Source organism: Rhopilema esculentum, chromosome 18, assembly GCF_057945365.1.
Source record: "Rhopilema esculentum isolate cy_ngs chromosome 18, ASM5794536v1, whole genome shotgun sequence".
NCBI classification, from domain to species: Eukaryota; Metazoa; Cnidaria; class Scyphozoa; order Rhizostomeae; family Rhizostomatidae; genus Rhopilema; species Rhopilema esculentum.
In genome coordinates, this window is record NC_142832.1 from 1,577,805 (window position 1) to 1,604,443 (window position 26,639).

Below are 26,639 nucleotides of genomic sequence, written 5' to 3' on the forward strand. Positions count from 1 at the left end.
ATTTTTTTAGAAAAATTTAATATAAACGTCTCTTTACTGTTTTAAAGCCTTTTTGTTTTATAAGGGAGACAAGTAAATATTCAAAATGGGTTTTTGAGATTTTTGAATAATAAAAGACTTTTTGCAGTCGACATCGACCTTTTACTTTCACAGCCATCCACTTACTCGACAAAATCTCCTTCAAAACAACAAACTCAAAACCAAACCAACCAACAAATCAACCACCCCCTCAAACCAACAGCAAAACCTCAAGACCACAGATCTAAACATCGAAACATTTTGGCAAGTGAAAGCAAAGGTCTATGAAGCTGCAAGATTGAAACTGGCTGGAATTTTTGTAGCTACTTTTAGACTCCACGATGAATCAAAATGTCACGTTTCATTTTTCTTTTGTTTTTATGTCTTTAAATGAATAAATTGAATTTTTTCTTTTTTTGTTGCTGCTCAAAATCCTGTTTGTTGCTGCTTAAAGCCTTTGATTGGTTTACAAAGTTGAAATTTTCACAACTTTGATTGTCTCTCTTAATCAGAAGAACGGCCAGAGATTATCTAAATGCCCAAACAAACTTAATCTCCTCATGCAAATGCCTAGATTCATATCTTGATATCTTGAAGGCTGTATTGCTTTTAGAAAGCTGAAAAGTTCGTTAAAAGATTCTTCAATCATCTAACTTATTTTTCGACTGTGTTTCTACGTATAGGCTTGAATCTTAATACCACATTGCTCTTTTCACAGCCTGATCATTTTAGAAACTTAAGAAACGAAATTTTGAAAATGAGAAACAACATTCATCTAAATTTGCAGTTTTTTAAACCAAAGAAATCTTTGAAATTAGCTCACCGTTATTTATGTGCCACATTCTTTCTCAACGTTGCCAAAATCTGACCATAACTCAGTATTCAGTTTTCTAAGGAAAATTTAAAAACTTCTTACATTTGAATTAAAAAAATATTTTCTGCAACGGATAGCTCAGCTTCAAGATGATGCTAACGGATAGCTTTGATTTAAATGCGACACACATGTTAAATATGAATTTCAGAAATACTTTTTTCTTCAATTATTTTCTTGTTTTCTGTGTATAATGCAAACAATTTAATATATTCTAAACAATTACATTGCATGATACATTGCCAGTGCCATAATAATAATCATAATCCGAGAGTCAACCAACTAGCAAATATATTTGACATCATTAGCATTAGCTTATCTGATTTTGAAAAATGAAGAGAAAGAAATTGTGATACGACTGGACAGCAAAATAAACTCACCATTTTCAATATGTTTTCACAAATAGAATTCTGAGTGGCCAATAGCTGAAATTAAAGTTGAGCATTGTAAAAGCATACTTGAAAGTCATAAGATGCACGAATCTTGAAAAATAATATATTTTAGATATTAAAATAAATTCCTGTAATCTTTAGAAAAACTTGCAACCGGAAAGAATAATTTATATCAAAAAAGAAATTAAATTCTCGAGTAATGGCAAAGTAAAGAAGTTAAAGTGGTTATTGGTAGATTTTTGCTAGGTTTTAATTTTAATTCATTTTTTATCATAAAAATCAGTCTTCAAATATATTTCTTCTCGCAAGAACTTCTTTAGGAATTGTTGTCAATAACTTGTCAAAAAACACAAGAAATATTCTTTAATTTATATCAGAGGCAAATCTGGGATAAAAGAAGGCTATCAAACGCAAATTCTAAATTCAAATCACGTTCATTAATTTAAAGCTAGTGGCATAGTTATGCATTAGCCACATACCATTTTTATGTCGCTCATTTTTATATCTCCCAAAAAAACACCAAAAAGTAAGTTTCGAAAGAAACATATCATTTTCACGAAGAATAGATAATAGTTGCAATATTCCTCAACCTTTAAACCAGCTTGAGTTTGGAATATATAATGTCTTTTTAGTGAAAAAAACATTTTTCCCAATGAATTAATGCAAAGGCATCAAAATATTGAAACTTTAACTCACATTTGGCGCATCCTCATTCAAGTCTGCGATGAAGAAATTAAGATATCTAAAAAGCAATTTGATTTCTGGAGAAAAATAAAAAACTGGCCATTGTAAAACCTTCGCAAAAAAACTGCAAAAATGCAAAAATGAAAACAGTATACCTAGAAAGGAAAAGAAGAGTGTCAGTTTAAAAGAAAATCCTTTCTGAGGGATATCAAAAACGATAATATCATTGACTGGATCAACATTATGGCTTGTTATCGAGGTTTAGAGTGATTCTAATGAACCAATTTAGCCATGATTTAATCCAATTCAAGTTTTTAGAGACAGATTGAATAACATGTTATTTTTTAAAACAAGTAAGTTTATTAAAAAAACCACATTTGTTTAATAAACTTTCTTCTTTAAAAACATTCATAAATTTCTTCCAATACTATTGTTTTCTTTAAGTCTGACAAAATAAAGAAAAAAGTTGAAAACAAAGATCTCCCAATTTAACAAGGCATCTAACACGCTAAATCTCAGGAAAGTTTAAATAAAAAATTATGGATTAAAAACATACCCATTTACCAGCAACTATTAGCTTTTATTTGCTTCAACAAATGTCACTAGTGAAGCTGAAATAAGTTAAAGATAATGTTAGTGACAGGGAAAATTTATGGATACATGATAATAGAAAAATTGGGCTATAGAGGTTGCTAAGGGTTAGATAAAGATTAGCCAGAAAATTGGATGACAAAACTTAATACTGCGATATATTTTGTGGCTACATTTATGACCATAAAAAGATTGGAACTTGGATGCTCTTGTAAAAGAAATAATAATCACAGCCCATTAGATATTCAACAATTCTCAATTAATATAAAAGTTTTTAAAAATAATCTCATTAAACAAAATAGAGGTCAGAATGTACTAAAATTTGAAGTTAGTTTTATTTAAGAATTGGAAAACTTACCAAATTTTGAAATCACGAAATCCGTTAAGACTTCTTCCTAAATAAATAGCTTGGGAAAGGTTAGTTAAAACATCAAATCAAAAATTTCTTGTGACAAAGAACGAAAAAGAACCCAAGACAGTCTCCAGTGAAGAAACGAAAAGCTCAACATTGTAAAAATGTGCCTAAAAATTAAAAAAGATCTTCCAAATATTATCGAAATTTAACTTGAAAATATGATACCTATATGTATAAAAAAGCCATTTTAAAGCTTCATAATTATGTTTATTTCGTTGTTGTGAAGAAAAATGATGAAACAAAGTAAACTTTTAATTCAACAAAAATTCATCTCGAAGTACATTGGACCCCTAAAAATGGTAAAAAATGCAAAATACAGATTATTTAATCTTTGAATCACCACGAGAGAAATTTTAATGATATAATATATGACTGTACAGTTGTCAAAGATTATTTTCTAGAAACATAAAATATACAGGAAGTCAAATGATACTCATTTCCAAACTCAGAACTCAGCAATTCACCAGAAGGTATTAGCATAGCTCCAAAATCAGCCTCAGACCTTTTTCATATCTCTCGTTTCAATGTCCCTCAATATCCATAATTAAATGACAAAAGGGCAGACAAAAATGACAAAAAACATGCAAACAAAATGATCTTTATAAGCATCTTCTTCAACGAGTAAGATAATATAGTCTTTCACCAATTCGCCTCCAAACAAACTTCCAATTGTCAAGCCAATGTTTGAAGAATATAATCGCCAAGGAGCAAGATGTTTGTAAACTGAATAATTCATAATAATTGTTATTAACGAATGGAAAATACCAAAAAATTGCAGTTCAATTTCAATTTTGAATCAATCTGCTTTGCCTCTGAATGTCTAAGGCTAGATTTGAAATGGCTAAAAATAAAAATTGTGTAAAAATAATGCTGATCGTTATGAAAAGCACAAAATATATAAATATTTAAGTTCATCAAAACGCCTAGAAGGTGAACTATTATCCATCCTATTATCATGGCTATCTTTTAGTTTTCGCAGAAAAAAAATCAGCATAAAAATTATGTTATAATTTACTTACTTTCTTTCTAATCTTGAATTTTCACTGGAAGCTGCTAGAACAATCTGAGAAACATTTGATCTAAAATTATAAGTTTTTTAAGGAAAGAATATGAATGCCAAGAGCCAAGGATACAAAAAACATCGCAAAACTCTCCAAAATGTTTCATATATATCAATTAAACCTGAAAACCAAAAAAAACAACAGAGTATTAAATAAGATTTAGGAAAATAGGAAACACAATTAGAAAGACTATTAACTACTATTTTGTAAAGAATTACCTTTAAATCAGTTTAAATGGACCAAAATGTTTTGATTTTCTGGATGCAAACTTTGCTGCAATAGTTACCTAGAAATGCAAGAAAGTGTGGCGATATTTAATAGACAGAAAGATATAACGAGTAAATTTTGCTAATATGTAGATTATCAATTGTATATAATGTCATATCCTTGATGAAAGCAAAATGACAATTCTTCCTAAATGAATATAAATTTCTTGTATTAGAATGTTTTTTCGAAATTTGATTTCTTGCTTGCAACTTGTCGGCTTTCCTTGATTCTCTCTTCTTATAATTTTTTTTGATAAATTAATGACAGGGATTTTTTCAAAACATTTTCACTTTTTAAATTAAAACTTCAGCAACCGGATGCATCTATTTTTTGAATTTTTTCCAGACATTTCAAGGCTCAAGATATATTATGCTGATTTTAATTGTTTAAAGTCAAAAAAACTTAAATCGATAACTGACAAAAATGTATAAATTTGATATCCACTCACCCACTAAACAACAGTAGTTTTCAATCTCATGGACCATCACTGTACTCAAATGCAAAGCTAGAAAGAATTTTAAAGAGACAATAAATTATCTAAAGTGTGAAATAATACAAGACAGTAAAAAACAACAGCAAATATAACATGGTAAAGTAATGTTTTGTTGATATTATAAAAATAAGGTTGATTGAACTTTGGTTGTGTACAAGTGGATATTTTACTCCGTTTGGATTAATCATTGGTCAACTAGAGCTGAAGGGATTGCAGTGTTGAGTTTTTTCTTCTCAGGATATTTACTACAGGCTATAAAAGACTTGTTTTGATATGCTCATTAGGCTTGCTACTTCTGTGACGTAATAAGTAGAGAATAGAACATTAAACGGCCTTTATACGCTCGCCACAAGGGTAGCAAGTTGAACTTAGCATTAAAAAACTCACCATATTTTCAAATCAACCATTCCAAAAGGTTCTTTTCCTAAAGGGAAGAACTGAAGACAAATTAGGTTAAAAAAGCTTTAAAACTCGGCCCAGAAATCCTCTTGGAAACAAAAGCTGTCACAAGAGAAAAACTTTCGGCGACCAAACCTAGGGAAAAAATAAAGAACAAGTCAAATGGGGTAGATATCTCAATTTAGACTTTCACAAAATTTCAATGAAAGTTTCTTCTGAAGTTGACGTTGTTCATAATTAGTTGATTCCGATTAAAATGTGAAAAAATATCCAGTATAGCTGAAAATCATCTAAAAATATTTTAAACTAAGGAGGCCTAAGAAATGCGATAAAGTTTGTCTTGAACATATATTCATATATACATATATATATATCATATTCTGAAACAAGGGTACAATAATTGTTCATTTAGAGTTGCCGTAAAAGGAATTGCCTTTTGATCAATAAATATTCTGTTTCTCATAAAACCATAGTTGTTTGGATGGCTATCATAATACTTAGAAACGTTGCTGTAAACATGACATGCACATCCATGACAGTTTAATATAAAATTTATCTTTTCCAATGCCACCATGATTTGCTTTTACTTTTCACAACTATAAAGCATTTTTCCATTTTTTACATGCAATTATGAATTGTAGAACGGCGCTCGAAGAGTTAATTAATTCTGTTTTGATCATAGTTTGCAGGCCAAAGCACAAGTCTAAACTCAAAAATAACGAGTAAAAATTAACTTTCCTTTTAATCTTTTTAATGATGTCATTAAAGGATACAGTTAGTTAAAAATTCAGTAAAAATTTGGTGTGGATAAAATTGTGAGGGTAGTGTTGTCAAACAAATAATAAAAAATAAGCAGTTGCATTAATATTTTGCTGGAGAACGACAAAGAAATTTGGAAAAAATGCCAGCAGGACCATTTAGTAGAGACAATAAACTAGATTTTTCAAATTAAAATCAACTTACTTAAACATTTAACATAAACATTTACTTAAAGATGTTCGTCCGTGGATCAGGTTCATATTAGCCTAACGAGGTGTATTTGAACAAAAGCATGATCTTGGAAGGAGAATAGGAACTTTTTCAGTACTTTATATAATGCAAAGTGTTAAATTTTGAATAGAAGATAATAGAATTTTCATGTTTATATCAAGAAAATTTTTTAGATTGACTGAAATACGATTGTTGGTAGAGAAAAAACGGAAGGTATATCCAGAAAGGCATTTTTAGGATTGTTCTTGATTTTTGTAAACTTTGAATCACTAGACTGTTTTGAGGTGACCAACCACATCCAACAATCCTTCACACCCCTCACCATTAGCCGACGTCTAAACCAATGCAACTCAACCAAACCATGACCAACAACTAGAACAGCGCCCTAATATCAAAACAAACCAACCTCAACATCCCAACTGCCACCGTTAACAGAACTAGTGACTCAAAAAATTACAAAATTACAAATTTTCTTAAGTCCGTGATTTGCTTCGAAAATATGATTTTTTTCTAAAAATTTTCAAATCTTGCATTCGAATAAAGTAATACAGCGTAAAAATGCATTTTAGATTTGAAACGTCTAATGATGCTGCATATTTCTCTTAAAAAGTTTTGCAAAATAAACACCCATTTGAAAATGATACTCTAAAATATTACTCTATAATTTTATCTATAATCTACTACCTATCTTTATGTTAGGAAATTTAGAACATTTGTTATTGTAACTAAATTAAAAGAAGTTTTGGGATTCAACTAATTTTAAGGCATCCTTTGATTCATACATTGTATTAAGATATTTATTAATGTTTGAATGAAATATTTATCATAGCACAATCAAATCGTTTGCCTTCGTGATATGATATTAACGAAAACTATATCTTAAATTCAAAAACAATTATCTTGAAACCTAGTTCGATTTAAACAATCCAATTTTACCTCAACAAATATGGACATGATACAAAAAAGTCCTTTTGCCTGAAATAGCTTCTATAATATCGATAGTATGGAATTTTTAAAAAATTATCGAGTTCTACCATTTTCAAATCTATCTTTCCATTTCCTATTGGAAATCAAGCAATTGACTTTCGCGAAACGATGGATCTAGCTTTCGAAATTAGCTAAATTTGTTGAGTAGAAAAACGATAGGCTTACCTTTTTTGAAATTTTCTTCATTAACTTCAGTGCATCATTTTTACTGACAACAACTGTTGGCCATTTTGGTAATCTAAAAGAGATGTACCCAGAGTTAGACCTTTTTAAACAATAAAATATTAAAACATTGCTCAGGGATGAAGTATTCAATTCTTATAATACAACAATTCGAAGCAACATTGCAAATGGATAATAACTATTGTGGCCTAAACATGATAAATATGACAACTTTTGCAACCTAGTGTAGATAAGAAAGATAAACTTTGTATCTAGTGTAAATAATCACATAGAGCGTTTTTTAGCTTCAACAGAATATATGTTTTATCATCATAAAAAATAAAAATTATAGAGAAATCGGTAAGTAAAAAACAGGCTTGTTAGCTATGAATATTGGCGGGTAAGGGCAAGGGTGAATAATTTTCAATGAAAATAGAATTTGAATCTTAATGCACTTTAGGCCCTAAATAGTATTTCAACCCGCCGTTGATGAAACTTTCTTTAATTCTCCTTTCTGGCAGCCCCTACGTATGAAAACCAATAAAAATGAAACATTACATTATTTTGGTGCTGTTAATGATGAGAAAGTTGCATAAAATTAACAGTAGGGGAATTTAGAGTTGATTTTTACATACATTGCTTTTCCAAGTGTTACAGGGCTGCCTTTCCCAACGAACCTCGAGAAGCAAAGGCCGAACAACTAGAGGCTCGTGGCTTAAATACTACCCCAATCTCATGCTTTTTTTCCCTGGGACTAGTGTCTTGGGACGCGGGCGCCATTGATTTGTGCTCAGTTGTTTCAGATGGCAAGCAGTGATTCTGCGCCTGCTTGCAAATCTCCTGAGTATTCGATACAGGGCAAAGGGAGTCAAGACGCATTGTTCTAAATTGTTTTTTAGACACATGCAAAGGGAGTCAAGACACAATAACAAACTTACCCAGAACAGATTGGCCCTTTCAATTAGCTTCTTGGCGTTTTCAACACAGTGCTGACACTTTGAACACCCTATTTACAAAGCAGCTAAACTTCGCCTTTTTTAAACTGATGCAACATAATAAGCATTTTAAAAAACGATTCGAATCCTTACTTTCGATGTTTTAAACATCAAAAATGCGTTGAGAGATCTCAGGGTTGTAAAAATTGTAGCACAACGCTTTTGCATCCACATATAAGATTGGTTACTGTCAGCTTATTTCTATTATATCACTTTAGGCCGTAGATCAAAATGTATTTTGAAATAACTTTATCCTTGTATGCATTGGCTATAAGTCCATGACGGGATTTGCACCGTTTGTATTCTGCTGTAGATAGATGGTAAAATGCTCTGTGTTTTGAGGTAGTTCTTGAATCAATTCGAAATACATCATGTACATGGAAGCTCATAAAAGCTTCATCACTACGGGTGACTTATTAAAGTGTCAAATTTAGGCCGACGACCCAAATAGTTGCAATGCTCGAATCGCATATTGGATATGTAGTTTAGTGTATAGAACATAAAGGTTCTAAGGTGCAACTCAGATTTTCCCGATTAATACGATCATCGGGCAACGATTGAAACCCAAACGTGTTATTCACAGCGCACCCAATTACACGCCATCTATGAAAGGATTTCCAACAGGTTTTGAGCCTATGCAAAGGTTTGCTTACAAATACAGTAACGCCCTCTCCAATTCCCCAAAAGACCTACAACTTCAAGAGTTAGCTTGTTCTTCCAGCTTGTTTCCTAGCTGCACATTGGAAATGGAAGGTCAAACGCCTTACACTGGATTCTTTAGGTGTACTTTGGCCATGAACTTGATCAGTGAGCATTGGCCTAGCAGACGGTAGTTTAGGGGGGAGGGGCTTAGTATGGATCATGTCTGAATATGGTTTTTTCTTTGGGATGAAAACTGCCCGAATGGAGGCTAAATGCAATAACTTTTTCTTGATTAGGTGTTTACAGCCCCCAGCCACATATATTTCCTACACCCACGCCAGTGATGCATGGCAACAGAGGTATCTAAAGACAATACATTCCCTTTCATAAGAAGCAGAAAATCGAGGTTGTGTCACAATGTTCTAAGATTCTTATGTTTTATAGTTACCCAGCTTGTTCTTTATTTGATTTTAATATTTGATCAATTCTGAGGCTAGTGTTCTTAAAAAATTGTCCTGTGCTTAAAAGAGTGTAAATAGTCCGGTGGATAGTTACCCTGAAAAATATAAAAGGTTTAAAAATAAAGTCCAGGTTCCTAAATTCTTGAGCTACTCTTTGCATTGATCATCTCAAATATGACTTAAAGCATGAATGATGCAATTTTTTTTAGTTAAAGATCAATGGCGAATTCTTGGTTATGGGATTATTCTTAGATTATGTTGCATTTTCCTTTCAATAGGAAATAATGGTCAATAATGATCTAGTGTAATTTTGCATTTGAACTTGCTTGGAGTGGTAAATTTTGGCGAAAAAATAGGAACGAACATTAAGAACGTTTAGTTTGAGACGTGTGGTTTGAAATATAAAAGATTTCAAGGGTCCTATCAATGAAAAAAAACATTAATCGACGCATTTAGTTGGGAAACACTGGAATCGAAGAGAAGATCGTATCGAACATATAACTGGCTTATCTCGATATTATGTGACGTCATTAATCTATTCCCGCTTGAAGGACGTATTTTCGAACGAGGAATGTCAAAGAGCTGTTAATAGGAATGAATGAATGAATGAATGAATGAATAAAGTTATCGAATGAGGATGGCTATAAGCAAGCACGAAGTATACCGAAATAAACAGAAAAACAGTGAAATAAATTGGCCGTTTAGAGTAAGAAAGAAAAAGACAACATCCTTGTATGATTTTCTATCAATTAAATGACAAGACATTTGATTACAATCATTACAAATGTTTAGTTACGAGCAAAATTTCAGAGGCTTAAGAATATGTCACGTACAAGAATCAGTTGATATCAATTGCAAAGAAAAAAAGGTTCTCTTGAATGAAATTGTAGCAGCTGGCTAATAAAAATATCTTAAAAATTTCATACATAATATATGTCTTCCAAAGCAATAGTTATATATTAGTGGTTCCTCGTTGCCTTGCTGACTTGAACCAGGAACGAAAACAGAAAAAGTATTTTAAAATAGCCACTCGTAGTCGAACTAATCAAACTAATCTCAAATCAACTTTTTTAGAGATTGGGGGCATTCGGAGGGTACAAGAGGTGTAGGGGGAGGGGGTAATGAGATGTATTGATTACATTAAGTATTACAATCGACATTGATTACCAGTCAACGCAAAACGTGAACATTAACATAACTGAAATCTGTAAAACAACAGGAACTTCATGACAAGATATTCACAGAACCTGTTTTGTGACAAAACTTTCAAACCTTATTAGTACTGTACAAATGCCCCTGAACATATCATTAAACCCAGGAACAAAAACATTTTTTTTATGAGCAACAATCTGAAATTCCTTTTACAACAAAGTTTCAAATCAACCTGTGGCTTTAATGTTTATTATTTAATCGGTTTTCTTAAGGCCTTTAGCATCAGGTCACTAATGAACTGAATTCCCAAAATTCGCAAGAACATGTCAACAAGAAACCAGCGACTGGCATTAGTTAAGGACATTGATTTATTTCATGATTTTTGTTTGGTGTCCCTATTCGGACGGGTCCCAACGAGGACCGAGACCTGGGCGCTACAGTTGGCCAAGCTCTATTTGTTTCCAGTCCTTTGTTATCCTCTAGGGGCCGGGCCAGCTCATGGGCCGAAGGACCAAGAACATGTCAGTCCACCCCTGTGTAGAACACAGGCCCTTTGGTTAAGTTCAGCCTAAAAGATGATATACTAAAATTATTACAGTCTTTTAACTTTCTAGAAATACGAAACGTAAACCAAATCGTAAAAACCAACAGTAAAATCGTTACGCATTTAATCACTATCGAATTTAATTGAATTAATACTAGTACTTATGAGTCCCCCTCGATAGCTCCCGCGCTTTTTCTTCGTTTTCTCGTGCCTAAAAGATCTCCCTGTAAAAAAAAGGAGAAATGAACCCAATGAAAAAAGACAGCAAAGCAATGATGTACTACATTTTAATGTAATGTAATGTAATGTAATGTAATGTAATGTAATGTAATGTAATGTAATGTAATGTAATGTAATGTAATGTAATGTAATGTAATGTAGTGTAATGTAATGTAATGTAGTGTAATGCAATGCAATGTAATGCAATACAACACAACACAACAAAACAAAACACAGTAAAATACATGCAATACAATGCGCTACGATAAGACACAATATAATGCAGTAGACGCCTACCTTTCGTATGTCTTAAGTCATGATTAGCTTTCTCTCCCCAGTCCCCAGTTGCTCCTCTCTGAGATAAAGGAGAGAACAGTGGTCATTTTCAAGAAAAATAAATATAAAATCAGATATAAAATTAAGATATAATAAAATATTACGATATAGAAAATTTAAGCAAATCTGTTTATAGCAATAAAACATTTTTCAATTATTTCAAAAACAGGATAGAAAAGATATTCTTCATCAAGGAAACATTTTACGGAAACTGTATTCCAAAAACCAACAATCATTCCTGGTTTATCAATTAATAATTTATTCATTGGCCTCAACTCAACAGCAGGAAAAGGTCTAAATTTCTATGAACTGTAGAGATTAAAAGAAAAGGAAATAGAACGTAAGAAACTATTTATCTAAGGCCTTCAGCACAAAGGTTTTTTCCAACAAATCAACTATTACAGAATAATGTGTAGGAATCGATTACCCTCGCTTCAAAACTGTTGTCTGTCAAATCGCGGCGAACCTCAACCTCCTCATCAACGACACGTCTGAATGGCGTATTTGTTTTTACTTGCTTCTGCACAAAGATATGTTATTCCATATAAAATATCTTTCAACTTTAGGTGTATAATTGAAAACCAAATAAAGAAACAAAGAGAACAAAAATATTCGAAGCGTAATATAGATAGGTTGGTTACAGATGTAACGAATTTAGAATTTTTCAGAGTTAAATAAATCAGGTGAAAATGAGATTGGCTAAATTGGTGGTTTTGCCGTCTTTTGATCATTTAACTTATAAATGAATAAATGACAATCATGTCACCAAGATATATTTAATGACGCTTTGACAAATTTGAATCAAAATTTAATCGCAAGATCGGGTTCTTAATCACACAACTTACTGATTCCTCTAATACTGTTTCCATAAAATGTAAATTTTGGTTGGTTTCATATTCAGGATTATTCAGGAATAACACATGTTAAATGCAGGATTAAATAAATTGAAGTAAAATTTAAAAAGAGACCAAACCTTCTTTTTCTCTTTACCACCTAAAGCAGGTGCCGTCAAAGGAGTGTTGAACGCATTTGCTGTAAAGGTAGCAAAAAAATTAGAAATGTGGAATAGAATTCAAAGTAGAATTATACATATAAACAATTTGAAAGTTAAGAGTCTCATGATGGCACCCAACGAGGGAGCAAATTTACTGTTTTCATATCCCTCGTAGAAACAGTTTTATATCCACACTTTTCTTGTCATTAGTTTTTGCATGATAAAAATTGCCTAGTGGAAAGCTACAAAAATATAACGATTCATGTGATCAGCAGGGTTAATGTCTGACGAGGCATCCTTGAAAGCATTGAAGCAGCGTATACCATTACGCATATATATTTTGTGCAAAGCTGTGGTGTCGACAGACAGCGAGGATCACAGCTGCTTGCATGATATGTACGTTACGTGTAGTACTTTTTCCTAATAGTGATAATATATCAAGCAAATTAATTAAGTACCAAAATTAAATAGACTGATTAAACCTTCTTGTTTTAACACATGTTTTAATCCTTTTCCGTTTTGGTATTTAATCTTATCGCTCCTTACTTTACTCTCAGGACAGGCCCTGAGTTTGAAAACGTTACTGGTTTGATCAAAGAAATAATAAAATTTCGTTCATGTAATAAGTGTCATGATGATAAATCGGTCAAATAGTGACATTGTAATAGTGACAATAGAGCAACAGAAAAGTGTCCCTTACCTGATTTCTTCACTTCCGGTGTAATCGCACCAACTGTGTGGATAAAATGAACACATACATAAAGAGATAACACAAATATTTATTAATTTGGCCAATCACATCAATCCTTATCTAAAATAAACTCAAATGAAAATCCTGTACAAATCCTTGGCTTAAACATAAACGAAATCTTACACATGTTTTACTGTTCACAGGTGCATCTTTTTTGATAAACCCTAAAAACATTTTACGATACACTGTTTTGCTTGTTAAGCTGCCTGGATAGTTCAATATGTCTGTGATTGCCTAACTCTCTTCTCCGAGCTTCCAGGTGACATAAGGCATCTGTCACAGCTCAAACGGCTGCATCATCTAACTTAATCCGAGGTGGTTTTAAATCAACGCAAGCACCTGGGTAATTTTCAAATTAAATTTTCATTTGTCTATGTTTTATTTATATGCATATTATTTATGAGAATACACGGGCAACTTCGATGAAACCAGAAAGAAATGCAAGCATCATATTTTGTTTAATATGCTAAGCAGTATTTTTCTTTTTAAATCCCTTTTAAAAGCAATTCTAAAATTGGCAGTCAATCACTGTAAAATTTCAGGTCAGTTCTGAAGAGCGGAACTTTTTGTTACATTGCTTCCACTTTTAACGAAAATTGTTACTTTTAAGCAGGATAAAGAGCAAAGACGCTTTTTACATAAACAAAATAATTTTCACCTGTCTTGTTAATGGGCTTTGTATCCTAGAGCATGAAAAAAACAGTCAAATTTAGGCCGGCAGAAATCAGAAAGTCGATTATTACTTGATAAGAATATGATATTGAATGAGAGTTAAGCAAGATATTGAATGTTTTATCATAAACCAAACATCCTTTACAATCTATTATAGTAACAAGTATGGCATCAAGGTAACAGCGTTTTCAGGCAATTTTTGAGAGGGTAGCAAAATACAGAAAAATGCCTCAGCAAGATCACAACGGGCAGAATTAATAATTAAATAGCAAAGGCCAAAAGTTGCAGACAGACAACGAAGAACTGTTTCCAGATTTCCTGCGACGGAAATTAAATCATTGGTTGGTATGATTAATACTTCAAGGCAGCTGAACTGTGCTTTTTTATGATTTTTGGCAGGAAGTTTGACAAAATTGTTTGAGACTCCATGAAGGAAATATATTATTGACATTTGACAATATGCTTCACCAGATAGTGATCAAATGTAGCAATAAGATTTAATATAAATCAGAAAAGTTCCCAAACCTCAGATTCGGAAGAAGAAGATTCTGAAGAAGTCGATTCATGTTTTCTTTTGCTTCCGGCAGATTGCGGGGCGTAACTTCCATTCAGCACTCTATTCTTTATTGTTACTTCTTCATCTTCTGATGAGCTAAATAACAATATTAAAATCATACAGTGTCAACATTGTACCTGAAGACTATCTTTGATCAAACTAGAAAAAACCACAAAATCATTTGGTGACAAACTTGTTCAAGCAAGCACCAAGCAGCAACCAGTCTTAAGAAACAGTCAAAGTTGCTTTTGTGACCTCTAGAAGACCCCTAGATAACAAAGTACCACTTTGGTTCCAAATCACTGCTTTTAGGCTTGGTCCATAGACTTTAGAGCCAATTTTAAATTACAGAGACTTCAAGGCAAACAACCTTTGCTTATATGGCCATAAAACAACCAACCGCTAACACATTTAACTGATTTAAAGTTACATTAGAATTTTCCAGGTCATGTGGTCCAAATTACAACTTAAGTCTGTACTTGGGTATCTCATAGCTTTGTGGCTTTAATCATAATCTTAACAAACATTGCATCAAAGATGACAAAATATTGATGGCGCATAAAAGACTGTACAACCACAACGACTTACTTCAGTTCTAAACAAATAAGTAAAAGAGAAGCAAAAAATTTCAGCAAAACACAAGCTTTTTCTGAAACTTAAATGCTAATCATACCTAGATTCGGAATCTGACGATTCTTGCTGCTTTTTACTTGAAACCGGAGTTGATTTAATCTCTTTCTTAGAATTTTCCTCGTCTGAACTGTCAGAATCTGAAGAAGAATCCGAATCCTTCTTCGCATTTTCTAGTTTGTTGACTGATTTTTCTACTTCCATAGATTTCTTGTTATTTTTGCTCTTGGAGTCACCTTCGCTACTTTCGGATTCAGAAGAGTCCGACGAATCATCTTTGCTGGTAACCTTCGTCACTGGACCGTTTTTAGGGACAATCTTTGCCACTGTTGTCTCCTTGACTTGAGCCATCTCTTCGTCACTTGAAGAGCTATCCGAAGAACTGCTACTTTTTGCCTTTCTTGCAGCTACTTTTGGTGTTGCAGTTGACTTTGTCACTTTTTTGTCCTCATCGCTGGAGGAACTGTCAGAAGAGCTACTACTGGACTTTTTTGCCTTTTTTGCAGCTACTTTTGGGGCTGGAGTTGATTTTGCTGCTTTCTTGTCATCGTCACTTGAGGAACTGTCAGAAGAGCTACTACTGGACTTTTTTGACTTTTTTGCAGCTACTTTTGGGGCTGGCGTCGATTTTGCTGCCTTCTTGTCATCGTCACTTGAGGAACTGTCAGAAGAGCTACTGCTTGAACTTTTTGCCTTTTTTGCACCTTCTTTCGGGGCTGGAGTTGATTTTGCTGCCTTCTTGTCATCGTCACTTGAAGAACTGTCAGAAGAGCTACTGCTTGAACTTTTTGCCTTTTTTGCAACTACTTTTGGAGCTGGAGTTGATTTGGCTGCCTTCTTGTCATCATCACTTGAAGAACTGTCAGAAGAGCTACTGCTTGAACTTTTTGCCTTTTTTGCAGCTACTTTTGGAGCTGGAGTTGATTTTGCTGCCTTCTTGTCATCATCACTTGAGGAACTGTCAGAAGAGCTACTGCTTGAACTTTTTGTCTTTTTTGCAACTACTTTTGGAGCTGGAGTTGATTTGGCTGCCTTCTTGTCATCGTCACTTGAGGAACTGTCAGAAGAGCTACTACTAGACTTTTTTGCCTTTTTTGCAGCTACTTTTGGGGCTGGAGTTGATTTTGCTGCTTTCTTGTCATCGTCACTTGAGGAACTGTCAGAAGAGCTACTACTGGACTTTTTTGCCTTTTTTGCAGCTACTTTTGGGGCTGGCGTCGATTTTGCTGCCTTCTTGTCATCGTCACTTGAGGAACTGTCAGAAGAGCTACTGCTTGAACTTTTTACTTTTTTTGCAGCTACTTTCGGGGCTGGAGTTGATTTTGCTGCCTTCTTGTCATCGTCACTTGAAGAACTGTCAGAAGAGCTACTGCTTGAACTTTTTGCCTTTTTTGCAGCTACTTTTGAAGCTGGAGTCGATTTTGCTGCCTTTTTGTCATCGTCACTTAAAGAACTGTCAGAAGAGCTACTGCTTGAACTTTTTGCCTTTTTTGCAGCTACTTTTGGAGCTGGAGTTGATTTTGCTGCCTTCTTGTCATCATCACTTGAGGCACTGTCAGAAGAGCTACTGCTTGAACTTTTTGCCTTTTTTGCAACTACTTTTGGAGCTGGAGTTGATTTGGCTGCTTTCTTGTCATCGTCACTTGAGGAACTGTCAGAAGAGCTACTACTAGGCTTTTTTGCCTTTTTTGCAGCTACTTTTGGGGCTGGAGTTGATTTTGCTGCCTTCTTGTCATCATCACTCGAGGAACTGTCAGAAGAGCTACTGCTTGAACTTTTTGCCTTTTTTGCAACTACTTTTGGAGCTGGAGTTGATTTTGCTGCCTTCTTGTCATCATCACTTGAGGAACTGTCAGAAGAGCTACTGCTTGAACTTTTTGCCTTTTTTGCAACTACTTTTGGAGCTGGAGTTGATTTGGCTGCTTTCTTGTCATCGTCACTTGAGGAACTGTCAGAAGAGCTACTACTGGACTTTTTTGCCTTTTTTGCAGCTACTTTTGGGGCTGGAGTTGATTTTGCTGCCTTCTTGTCATCGTCACTTGAAGAACTGTCAGAAGAGCTACTACTGGACTTTTTTGCCTTTTTTACAGCTACTTTTGGGGCTGGAGTTGATTTTGCTGCCTTCTTGTCATTGTCACTTGAGGAACTGTCAGAAGAGCTACTGCTTGAACTTTTTGCCTTTTTTGCGGCTACTTTTGGAGCTGGAGTTGATTTTGCTGCCTTCTTGTCATCGTCACTTGAGGAACTGTCAGAAGAGCTACTGCTTGAACTTTTTGCCTTTTTTGCAGCTACTTTTGGAGCTGGAGTTGATTTCGCTCCCTTCTTATCATCATCATCATCTGAAGAGCTGTCTGAGGAACTGCTACTTGAGCTTTTTGCCTTTTTTGCAGGTAATTTTTGTGGGGATTTTGTCTTTTGAACCTTATTTTGTTCTTTCTTAGCCTCATCACTGTCAGATGAGCTATCCTCTGAAGAATCTGAGCTGGATCCTTTCTTTTTGGCGACTTTGGTAAATTTCTTAGGCGTTTTGGTGTTGCTTTTGCTTTTTGCTGCTTCATTTTCACTTTCCGATGATGAATCAGAAGATGAATCGTCGCTTGATTTACTTATCTTCTTAGATACAGTGACAGCTGCAAAAATGAGAGCAGAGTCTAGCTTTACGGAGAAGTTGCAAGATTATTAACATTCTCTAGATAGTAGTCATTTAAAACAACACAGGGGTTAATGAGACTTAAGCTAGAGTGTGGTTATTCATTAAAGGAGACAAAATACTGTCAAAACCAAAAAGATGTCACTAAGATGTTGATAATGAACTGGTCTTGAAATATCAAATCGATTATAATAAAGCAAGAGATTTTAGCCTTTTGGGTTTGAAGCAAAACAGAGAACTCAGATTGGATACTGCATGAATAGACAATAGAACGCATGAAAAGAGTTCAGGGAAATAAAAGACATTTGCAGGAATAAAATTCTGATCAATGAAGCTCTTCAGCTGCAGTTATTGTTGCATCAAATGGAATTGAAAGACTTTTCAAAAGACAAAATGATACCAAGACAGCATCACAGTAAACATAGTAAAGTGGAATAAAAACAGCTGAATAATGTTTAATCAATTGTAGGTATGGGGAAGGCATATTTTGTTGCAAGAAAAGAATGTGTAAAATAATAAACATTCTATACCAAACGGACATCACACAGACAAAAAGTATCAAGCATTGTTGAGATCCAATCTTACCTGGTGTGCTTGCAGCCTTTGGAGCTGCCAGCTTACTTCCTTTTGACTTTGGTGTTTTGCCTATAAATATACCAAAACAGCAACATATTACCAAAAGTAAATTTGTTAATTGATATAGAAAGAATCTAAAATACCAGCAGATAGGTCTTAAAGTTATGGGGTAAAGAGCAAGATGTATGAATATCAGAAATGCTCCTCTTCTCAACATGATAAAGTTTTACTTTGTATAATCAATCAACACAATGAATAGGCTTGGCTCTGATATTACTACAAGTGGAAACATGGCTTTAAGTTGGCTTAGAAGGTAGATTCAGGTCTCTCTACAGAATTTGAGAAAACATACACTAAAAGATATAAATCACATTTATTAAAAAGGTAGCTGGTTGCTAGGTTTGGTAGGACAAAATGTTCAAATATAAGGAGTAAATATGATCACTTGTACTTGAGAGCGACTTGAAAATAGTCTTTTATGTACATATCAAACCCAAGTAATTTGCCAAAGTATACCAGTAAGAGAAAAACACACTGAGAGAAATTAATTTAAACAAAACCATTAATCAGTAACTTAAACAATCTTGGGAATAAAATGATATTGTTAGTATAAATATTCCTGGGTGGAAATACCTTTAGGGTCAAGTCTTGCCTTCTTTGCAGGTGGTTCTGGTGCTGTGTTGATATTTGAGCTGGAAATGACAAAGAAACATCAATCAAAAACTTTACAGCTAAGCATCTTACATATCATCTATAAAAATTGGCAATACCTTTAGGATATCTCAATAACATAAGCAATATACATTTCTCACAATTCTTTAAACCCAATGTCACCAGTCCTGGTAATATGAAATTTGGCGGCGCGCTGGTAATCGCATGCCTTGAAAAGTTTAGGCGTGCGATCAATAAAATGGAGAGGCTCTGTTGCCATTACTCTGTTTCTGTATGAGAACAGAGTCGAGTGAATCTGCTTTTGAATTTGAGTTTCATTAATACGATCAAAAACGAAAAACGGTGTCATTTGATACCAAACCGAAGTTATTCAAAAATGCTGTTTAAAGTGGAGTCATCGAGAACGAAATCATTTGAATAAGCCTTGTTTTATTGGGAACAGCGAAGACAGAGGCATTCAAAAACTGAGTCATTCAATCTCAGTTTCAAAAAGAGCTCAAGCTAAGGATATGATAACGGACAAATATGGAGTAATGGAAACACCCACTTTATCGTTTTGAACAAAACAGAGTGGCCCGGGGGAATGTGTTCAAGAAAATAAGAAAAGAACAAAGAGAGAGAGAGCGGAGACATACAATAATGGAGTAACGGAATATCGGAGGAATGGAAACCAGGCATAATGGAAACGAAGTAGAGAGTTAAAATGCCTCTGGGAATGCTATGTTTCAAAATGTTTGCTTTTTTCAAAACCTTTCTTTAGAACTAACCCACGAGACAATTGAAGAGATTTGCTTTGAAAAAATCAGAAGAAAATTGATTGCATTTTAAACTGGTCATCTCCTTTCCTCATTTTGATCTTCCTTTTTATTTCTAATTGTCAAACCAACTGTGATATCAAAAAGTGATAAAGGCAAACAAGACAAGATTATTACGGTAGATTAGTCAACTCTGATACAAAACTACAGATTTTCATTTATATTTTATTGTTTTAGCATTGTACAGATTTTACAAAAAAATCCATAAGAATGAACTAACAAATGCAGACCAAAAGCTGTTGCAACACAAACATGAGATTATTTAAGTTGGCAATATAGCATGTAAAGACGAAAGATGAAAACAGTTTTGAAAGCAAAACTTACCAGGTGGAATAGTGCTCTAGTACCTCTTTTATGATTGATTCATTGCCATCTTTAGGTTTCTAAAAAACAAGAAGTTTTCACATTTGAACTTTATATACTGCATTAGGTAAATAAGATATTCAATATGCATAATTTGAAAATGGCTTTTAAAAAAGCGAACATTTTAAAACAAATATACTTAAAGCCTTTTTGTCTGACAGGTCTGACAGCCATTTTCAAATTTTGTACTGCCAAAAGAAGTTAATATGCATAAATGCCCCAACATATGTGGTACTGCTGTAACTCAAAGTTTGGCTCTCCTTTTTTGGAGAACATTTACACATAGATGCCTATATAGACGCCAAATATTTATTTGGGTTATTTTGAATTCTCTCGCGTCTTAAGATACCATTCTATTTTGAACTTAAAGTGCTACTGACATGAAAAATCAAAATTTTCCAAAAGGCTTTTTTTTAGGCATTAAGCATCCCTGATTCTATATCTGCAAATACTTTTTCAAAATAAGGGCCATAAGTTCATTTTTGGGGGGCTTGAGTCATAGAAGATTTTTCGAAAAGAGTCTAGGGAGAATGACGCATTCTGGTGGGTTATTATATGGTTTATAAAAATGGCTTTGAAAAAAGCAAACATTTTACAACATACTAAAAGCTTTTTCGCAAGACACTCCTCAGAGCATAAAACGCCAGAATAAGGTTCTGAAAGAACATGATGGAAAATATATACCCAGTTGTGGATCGAAATAGGCCAATCAGAAGGACGCAACCACAAGACCGGTATAGTTGACCAATCAGTGCAGCGAGCCTAAAGAAAAATTACCAATGGAGTCCAAGAGAGAAAACGAACTCCTTCTGTCTACACAATATGGCGGCTTTTTCGTTTTAATATAGATCAACTCCAAAACTGCTTCATGGAGCCTGGTCGTCCTTAAATGGATTTTATGAAGTTTTTTCATTTTTCACGTCAGTTCCACTTTAATAAGTTGAATGCCTTATAATTTATTCCAGATCAGTCTAGGAGATGAAACATCATACCAGTCAAAATTGATGGGAAAAAGGCCTCCATTGTTTCACTTTCATTTTTGTTAACATGCAAGGATGGGGCCACATAAATAATTTTTTTCAGAAGCTAACTTGAGAGGGGAAATGCTATACAAAGGGGTCAGATCTAAGGGTACTGCATACATTTATCTGGCATGAAGTCTCTGGTTTTCAAATTTTGAAGGTTACCAAAGAGTTTAATTAAGCAAAGCTTTTAGATCAGAGCCTGTTCCAAAACTTTTGATTTTGTTGTGTTCAAAAGCTCAATTTTTTGACAAACCAAATATATCTAACACCCTCATGTGAATCTCATATGTTAAATCTTAATCGGCGTTCTAAAAGTATCTGTACTAAAAACTTGACTAGGTTGTAGGGACTTAGTTATGAAAATAAAAAAAACTAACTAACTGCTAAATTAAATTCTTGATTTGAAGAAAGCAACGATAAATAGTTTGATTGAATGAAGAGGGGTAAAGGTGATTGCAGCAGAATCTGTTCTCTTAAGCCAGTTTCTTTTTAGGCCCCAATAATTTTTTGTAATCGACTTTGTCTTTCAAAAAATAGTGTGAATCGAGGCAATCTCTTAAAGAAAAGTTAAAAAATACTCACTGTGCCACTTTCTCTTGAAAACCATTTTGCAGCTCTTGTAAATTTACAATCAAGAAGGTATTGATATACTTGCTCCTGAACACCTAGGTTTGTCTTGGTAGCCATTTTGTCTCGCGTGGTGTGGGAGCACGCTTCGGCGAATGCACACAGCGGCAACATCATGCGCTTGCGCATTCACTTCAACCCGTAACCTTGACAATAGCATGAAGTTAGGGTTGGGATTTCGATTGTTACCTATAGTTTTTAAGTTTCGCAGGTCTCCAAAAAGTTTAAAATTCTTCAATTCTGAGTTTCACTATTAAAGTAAGTTCGTTTTGTTTAGAACTAGTTGAAAAACTTTTACAAAACATATAACTACCTAAAACTTGAAACACTCTTCTAAACCCCGTAACCCTTTACTTCTTTTTTTTCTTTTTTCCACATTTATCTTGGTTTTTGGAGGCCTTTTCAGTATTATATTTATCATTTAACTTGACTGTTTTTCATGTTCAATTCAAACTAAAATCTAGACTATATATAATCTTACTACGTACGTCGAACAGGGCACATGACTCGATTGCTTATCGTGAATTTTTTAATGTTTCCTTCAGCATAATTAAAAAACAATTGACTTTTTGGACTTACTTATTGCTCTAACTTTTGGACATTCTAGAAACTTTATTTCTGTCTGTGTTTTGTAATCAATACTTGTGTTTGGTGAAAAAAAGGAATTTGAAAAAACTGAGCGCTCTTTTCTCTTCTATTCTGCTTTTTACCTGTTGATTGAGAGAATAATTATTCCAGAGGGTACAAAATCATTGAATTAGCCTCTTTGGGTGAAATTTTAAGTGAATACCTATCCCTCTCTCCAAGGCAAAACCTAAATCTGAGTGAATCTTGTCTCTTGGAAATCAGTGGGCAAAAAGCGTTGCGGAGGAGAAATCAACAAACCGGAAATTGTCCATGCGTTGTTGTTGCTACCTCTAAAGAATGTTCTTTTGCGATATTGTGATTACTACCAATGTGTGATTCTTAAATCGAAAGTATTGTCACGCAAATATGGCTGATGTACAAGAAGAAAGCCCTCCAAGCAGCAGTGATAATAAAGATTCAGATGAAGAGGAAGAGGTGTCTCCAAAGCTAATCAGGCGACGGAAACATGAGGAGAAAAGATCGCAAGTACAGTTAGGCCAATCTGACCAGCAAAAAGACATTGCCAGTAAAGTAAGGAAAAAGAAGAAGAAGGAAGAGAATGTTCTTTGTTCAAGGTTCATTGCATTTCTTATGATATCACCTACAGTTATTTATGTTTTCTCCGTGCTTTATGATTTGGTGTCAAAATATTCTTTCTCGGGACGGATCTATCACATCGGAGCACTTGTTATTGGCTTTTTCTTAGCAGGCCTACTTTGTATCTTTGTATACAAGCCTCTGAAGCCATACCTCAAATATGTGGCATGTGCATCGCTGTTCGTGTTTTTCATACCAACCATACAAGTTTTCAATTGCTCTCCAATATATTTGAACAATTCCGAAATTGGCACATTGGTCAGTCTCAAAGAAGAAGCTGAAGGATTTTTGAAAATTGCATATCAGAATTCAGACTGCTGGAAACGCCAGTACTTCAAAACTCCTGCTCAGATGTCACTTTATTCACCAAAAATAAGCATAGTTTTGAAGCCATACCAAATAATCAACATTGGCATGCAGCATTTTGACCAGCAGGATAAAGAAAGGGAAGATGGCCCACCCCCTGAAGCCTTGCCATATACTCTGTACCTGTTGACATCCAAAAGAAGCGTAAAGAGACAGATTTATTATATAAACCTTTTGACAATGGTTGCAGGAAGAATTCGAGGTATTGCAGATGTTTTGGATTTGAGTGTTGATGACAGAGAAAATGTCACACTTCGCCTGACTGGGTCTTTGAGAAAGCTTGATGCAGGCTTTCAAGAGACAAAGAAAGAATTGGAAGCCATGGAATATTTTGTAAGGCCTGTTGTATATCATGTTCATGAGGTACATGTGCATGGAATGCCCGAAAAAGAAAATGACAAGGAAGGCAATGACTCTAATGGGGGTAGAAGGAATAAAGAGAAAGGCAAAAGAGAGCAAAATTAAGATGAAGATAATGATTACTAAGGCATGTTGAAAACTTAATTCTGCTGCCTCTCTTGTGACGGCAGAAGTGGAAAATTATCTAACAGTTCACTCAATTACAACAATCTTTGCATTACGGAACTCTTTTTGTTCTTTAATAGCCTTTGTATTTACTTTGAATGTGCTTTTTCTACCTACAGTGAAATTATTGTGACATACCAGCCTAAGAGAGACAATAACAAGTAAAGACCCTATTATAAATCTCTCTCTCTCTCTGCTACTCTTATGTGCAGGCAAGGTGGATTGGTGATTAAAGGGTTTGATAGCAGTGCTGAATTAGGTGGACATTAGCAAAGTTTTGACCAATTGTTTTGATACTCACTACATTTCTACCCATAAATGGGTACTTGTTGCTAACAGCATGATAGAAACAGGTAACCATACCTAATATTGAAGCTGGCTCTCAATATGTGTCCTCTAACAAACACTCTGGCATGTATTGATGGTTCATGATACTCCCTTACTTTTGCTCTTATGCTTACCTTTGAACAAATTTATAATATGCTCAAGGTGCAAGATTAAGAAAGTGATTTTAAGAAAAACCTAACAGTCAGCCTCACTTTTAGTCACACATAATCAACAGGAAATTGAGTTTGACTACAAACAGAGCCATAAGTACAGGCTAGGTGGGTGCTTTGGGGCCTAAGGCTCAAAATAGGAGAATTTAAAAGGCCCATCAACAAATCTGTGTTTTGCCCCCTTGATAGTTTTCCATTATCTCATAGACCTGGGGCTGTTTAAATAATCCATGGTACCATTGCATTCTGTCGTTAAATACAAATCTAAAACATTGGAATCTTGAACAAAAAAATCAACATAAATCAGCCCTGCTTGGATGGTACACTTGAAAGAAGCTTATATTAAATACGTTTGCATATCAGAACAAGTAATGCAGAATAGGACAGACAGATCATGGCAACTTCCCTTCCCACATTTCATCAGAAAATTCTATGTTATGAAGCACTTCTCTCTTATTTAATAGTACAGTACAAGTTTGACTGAACAATTAGAAACCTATGGTAACTTGTGAGAAATTTCTCGAGAATTGGCGAGATCAAACAATAAAAAAACTTCGATAGAGAAAAGAGTTTCATCTGTTAGCACTACTCAACCTGCTACTAAGAGTACAAAATGTTGAAAATTATTTTTTTGTGGTTTTTGTATGGTTGAAACAAGTGTTTAATACATGGAAATTAAAATATGATTGATCTCTTTATTGTGAAGTTATTATCAATACCAGGTTTGTATCAAGAATGTACCAACCTTAGGTGATAGTCAAACGGATTTTGATTTCTGCTCTTGATCAGTCCTGTCCACTGACCCTAAACTCCCTAATCCTTCTTTTCCTACATCTATTCACCCTCCCCCACCCTCCCTATCTTCCTCTCCCTGATCTAAAGGACTGGTTGACTCCACGTCACTTGAGTTGGCATTGGTGGCTCTTGTGGGTTGGATGAACCGAAGAAAGCAAAGACCTAATGGAAATCGATTCGCTTTGATGCTGCTAGCATGCCTTTCAGAACTGCGCTGCTCTTAGAATTTCAGCAAAAGATGAATAATTTTTGAGTAATTATTCAAACAATGTTTTCAAATTCAGGAATTTCGGTATAAAAATAGTACTAATTTAAAAAACCTTCTTATAACACTGCAAATCGATATTTTAACTTCATCAACAAAAAAGACCTTTTCTTCCTACTTTAAGAGTTTAACAAATTCTCGTTTTTTCTCAAGTTTCCAGAATACATCAAAAGTGACGTGTGTTAAGGAATGCCTGCTACTGCAGAAGCTCGTAAAGTACCAGGTAAATTGACTTAATGTCCATATGGAAGATTCTTGTCTATTTTTGAAGGCATTTGTCCGAGAAGGTTCGTGGTGAGTGGCTAAGGTCTGTTTGCGGCCAGCTATTTGTTCTCGTGATGTCTCAATTGAACTGGATAAAGACGGTCCATGTTTTGTAATGTTTATGTTAGCAAATTCTCGTGTATTGGTTCTAAGCCACGTAAATTAATTGCCGTGTGCAGACTCATTTCGATGTGTACACAAGAGAACACAAGCAAACACAACATGATGCGCAAGTTGAGCGGCCGAATGACAAAATGTACAGAGACTTACGAACGGATTTAACCATGGTGTGAAAACCCTAGAGAAGAAACGGGACCTTTTTGAACTAGCAATGTCTATAGAGTCTCAGACCTAGAAAATTAGATTTTGAAACGATGCAGATATTTGTGGCTCTATTGCCGCACATTTTGAGTACCTAGGCAGCCAAATTTAAGTCAGAGGAATTTGCTCCGGATCATCCTCGGCCGTCTATTGTTTGTTGAAGCGAATTTGTACTTTATAAGGATTCCGACGACAACTTTTAAGGTACATTGATCGTTTGTGAAGACCGGGCCTGAAATGTTTTCGGAACCATTTTGCTCTGCTTGTAGACTTAGGTTAGTCACCAGATAGATTTGAAGTCTGGCCAAAACAGGACATAAATAAAAAATGATTATACAATTCAATAGCAATGTTCAACATGTTTATGTCTTT

General features: G+C 34.3%; 2 protein-coding genes and 1 long non-coding RNA gene across 4 annotated transcripts; 1 reads left to right on the forward strand and 2 right to left on the reverse strand.

Moving 5' to 3' along the window:
* Positions 1–489: 489 nt before the first annotated feature.
* LOC135680902 (uncharacterized) lies at positions 490–6,929 on the reverse strand. 2 transcript variants are annotated; one of them, XR_016144864.1, is made up of 5 exons: positions 5,180–6,929; positions 4,748–4,804; positions 2,915–4,318; positions 1,270–2,576; positions 490–908 (listed from the first exon to the last, which is right to left on the reverse strand). It is a non-coding gene; the product is annotated as an uncharacterized LOC135680902 (long non-coding RNA). The 2 variants fall into 2 exon arrangements; XR_016144863.1 differs by having other exon boundaries at positions 490–2,576.
* Positions 6,930–10,075: 3,146 nt separating this feature from the next.
* Positions 10,076–22,451, reverse strand: LOC135696750 (uncharacterized). The gene is made up of 12 exons (XM_065216248.2): positions 21,966–22,451; positions 20,320–20,378; positions 19,142–19,200; positions 18,518–18,577; positions 15,326–17,912; positions 14,622–14,748; positions 14,083–14,107; positions 13,374–13,406; positions 12,653–12,711; positions 12,107–12,199; positions 11,641–11,698; positions 10,076–11,348 (listed from the first exon to the last, which is right to left on the reverse strand). The coding sequence occupies exons 1-12, from the start codon at positions 22,137–22,139 to the stop codon at positions 11,248–11,250; spliced, it is 3,435 nt and encodes a 1,144-aa protein (XP_065072320.2). The 5' UTR covers positions 22,140–22,451; the 3' UTR covers positions 10,076–11,247.
* Positions 22,452–22,919: 468 nt separating this feature from the next.
* LOC135696760 (uncharacterized) lies at positions 22,920–25,150 on the forward strand. Its single transcript, XM_065216262.2, has one exon. It carries the CDS (start codon positions 23,004–23,006, stop codon positions 24,063–24,065), a length of 1,062 nt encoding a protein of 353 aa, XP_065072334.2. The 5' UTR covers positions 22,920–23,003; the 3' UTR covers positions 24,066–25,150.
* Positions 25,151–26,639: the final 1,489 nt, after the last annotated feature.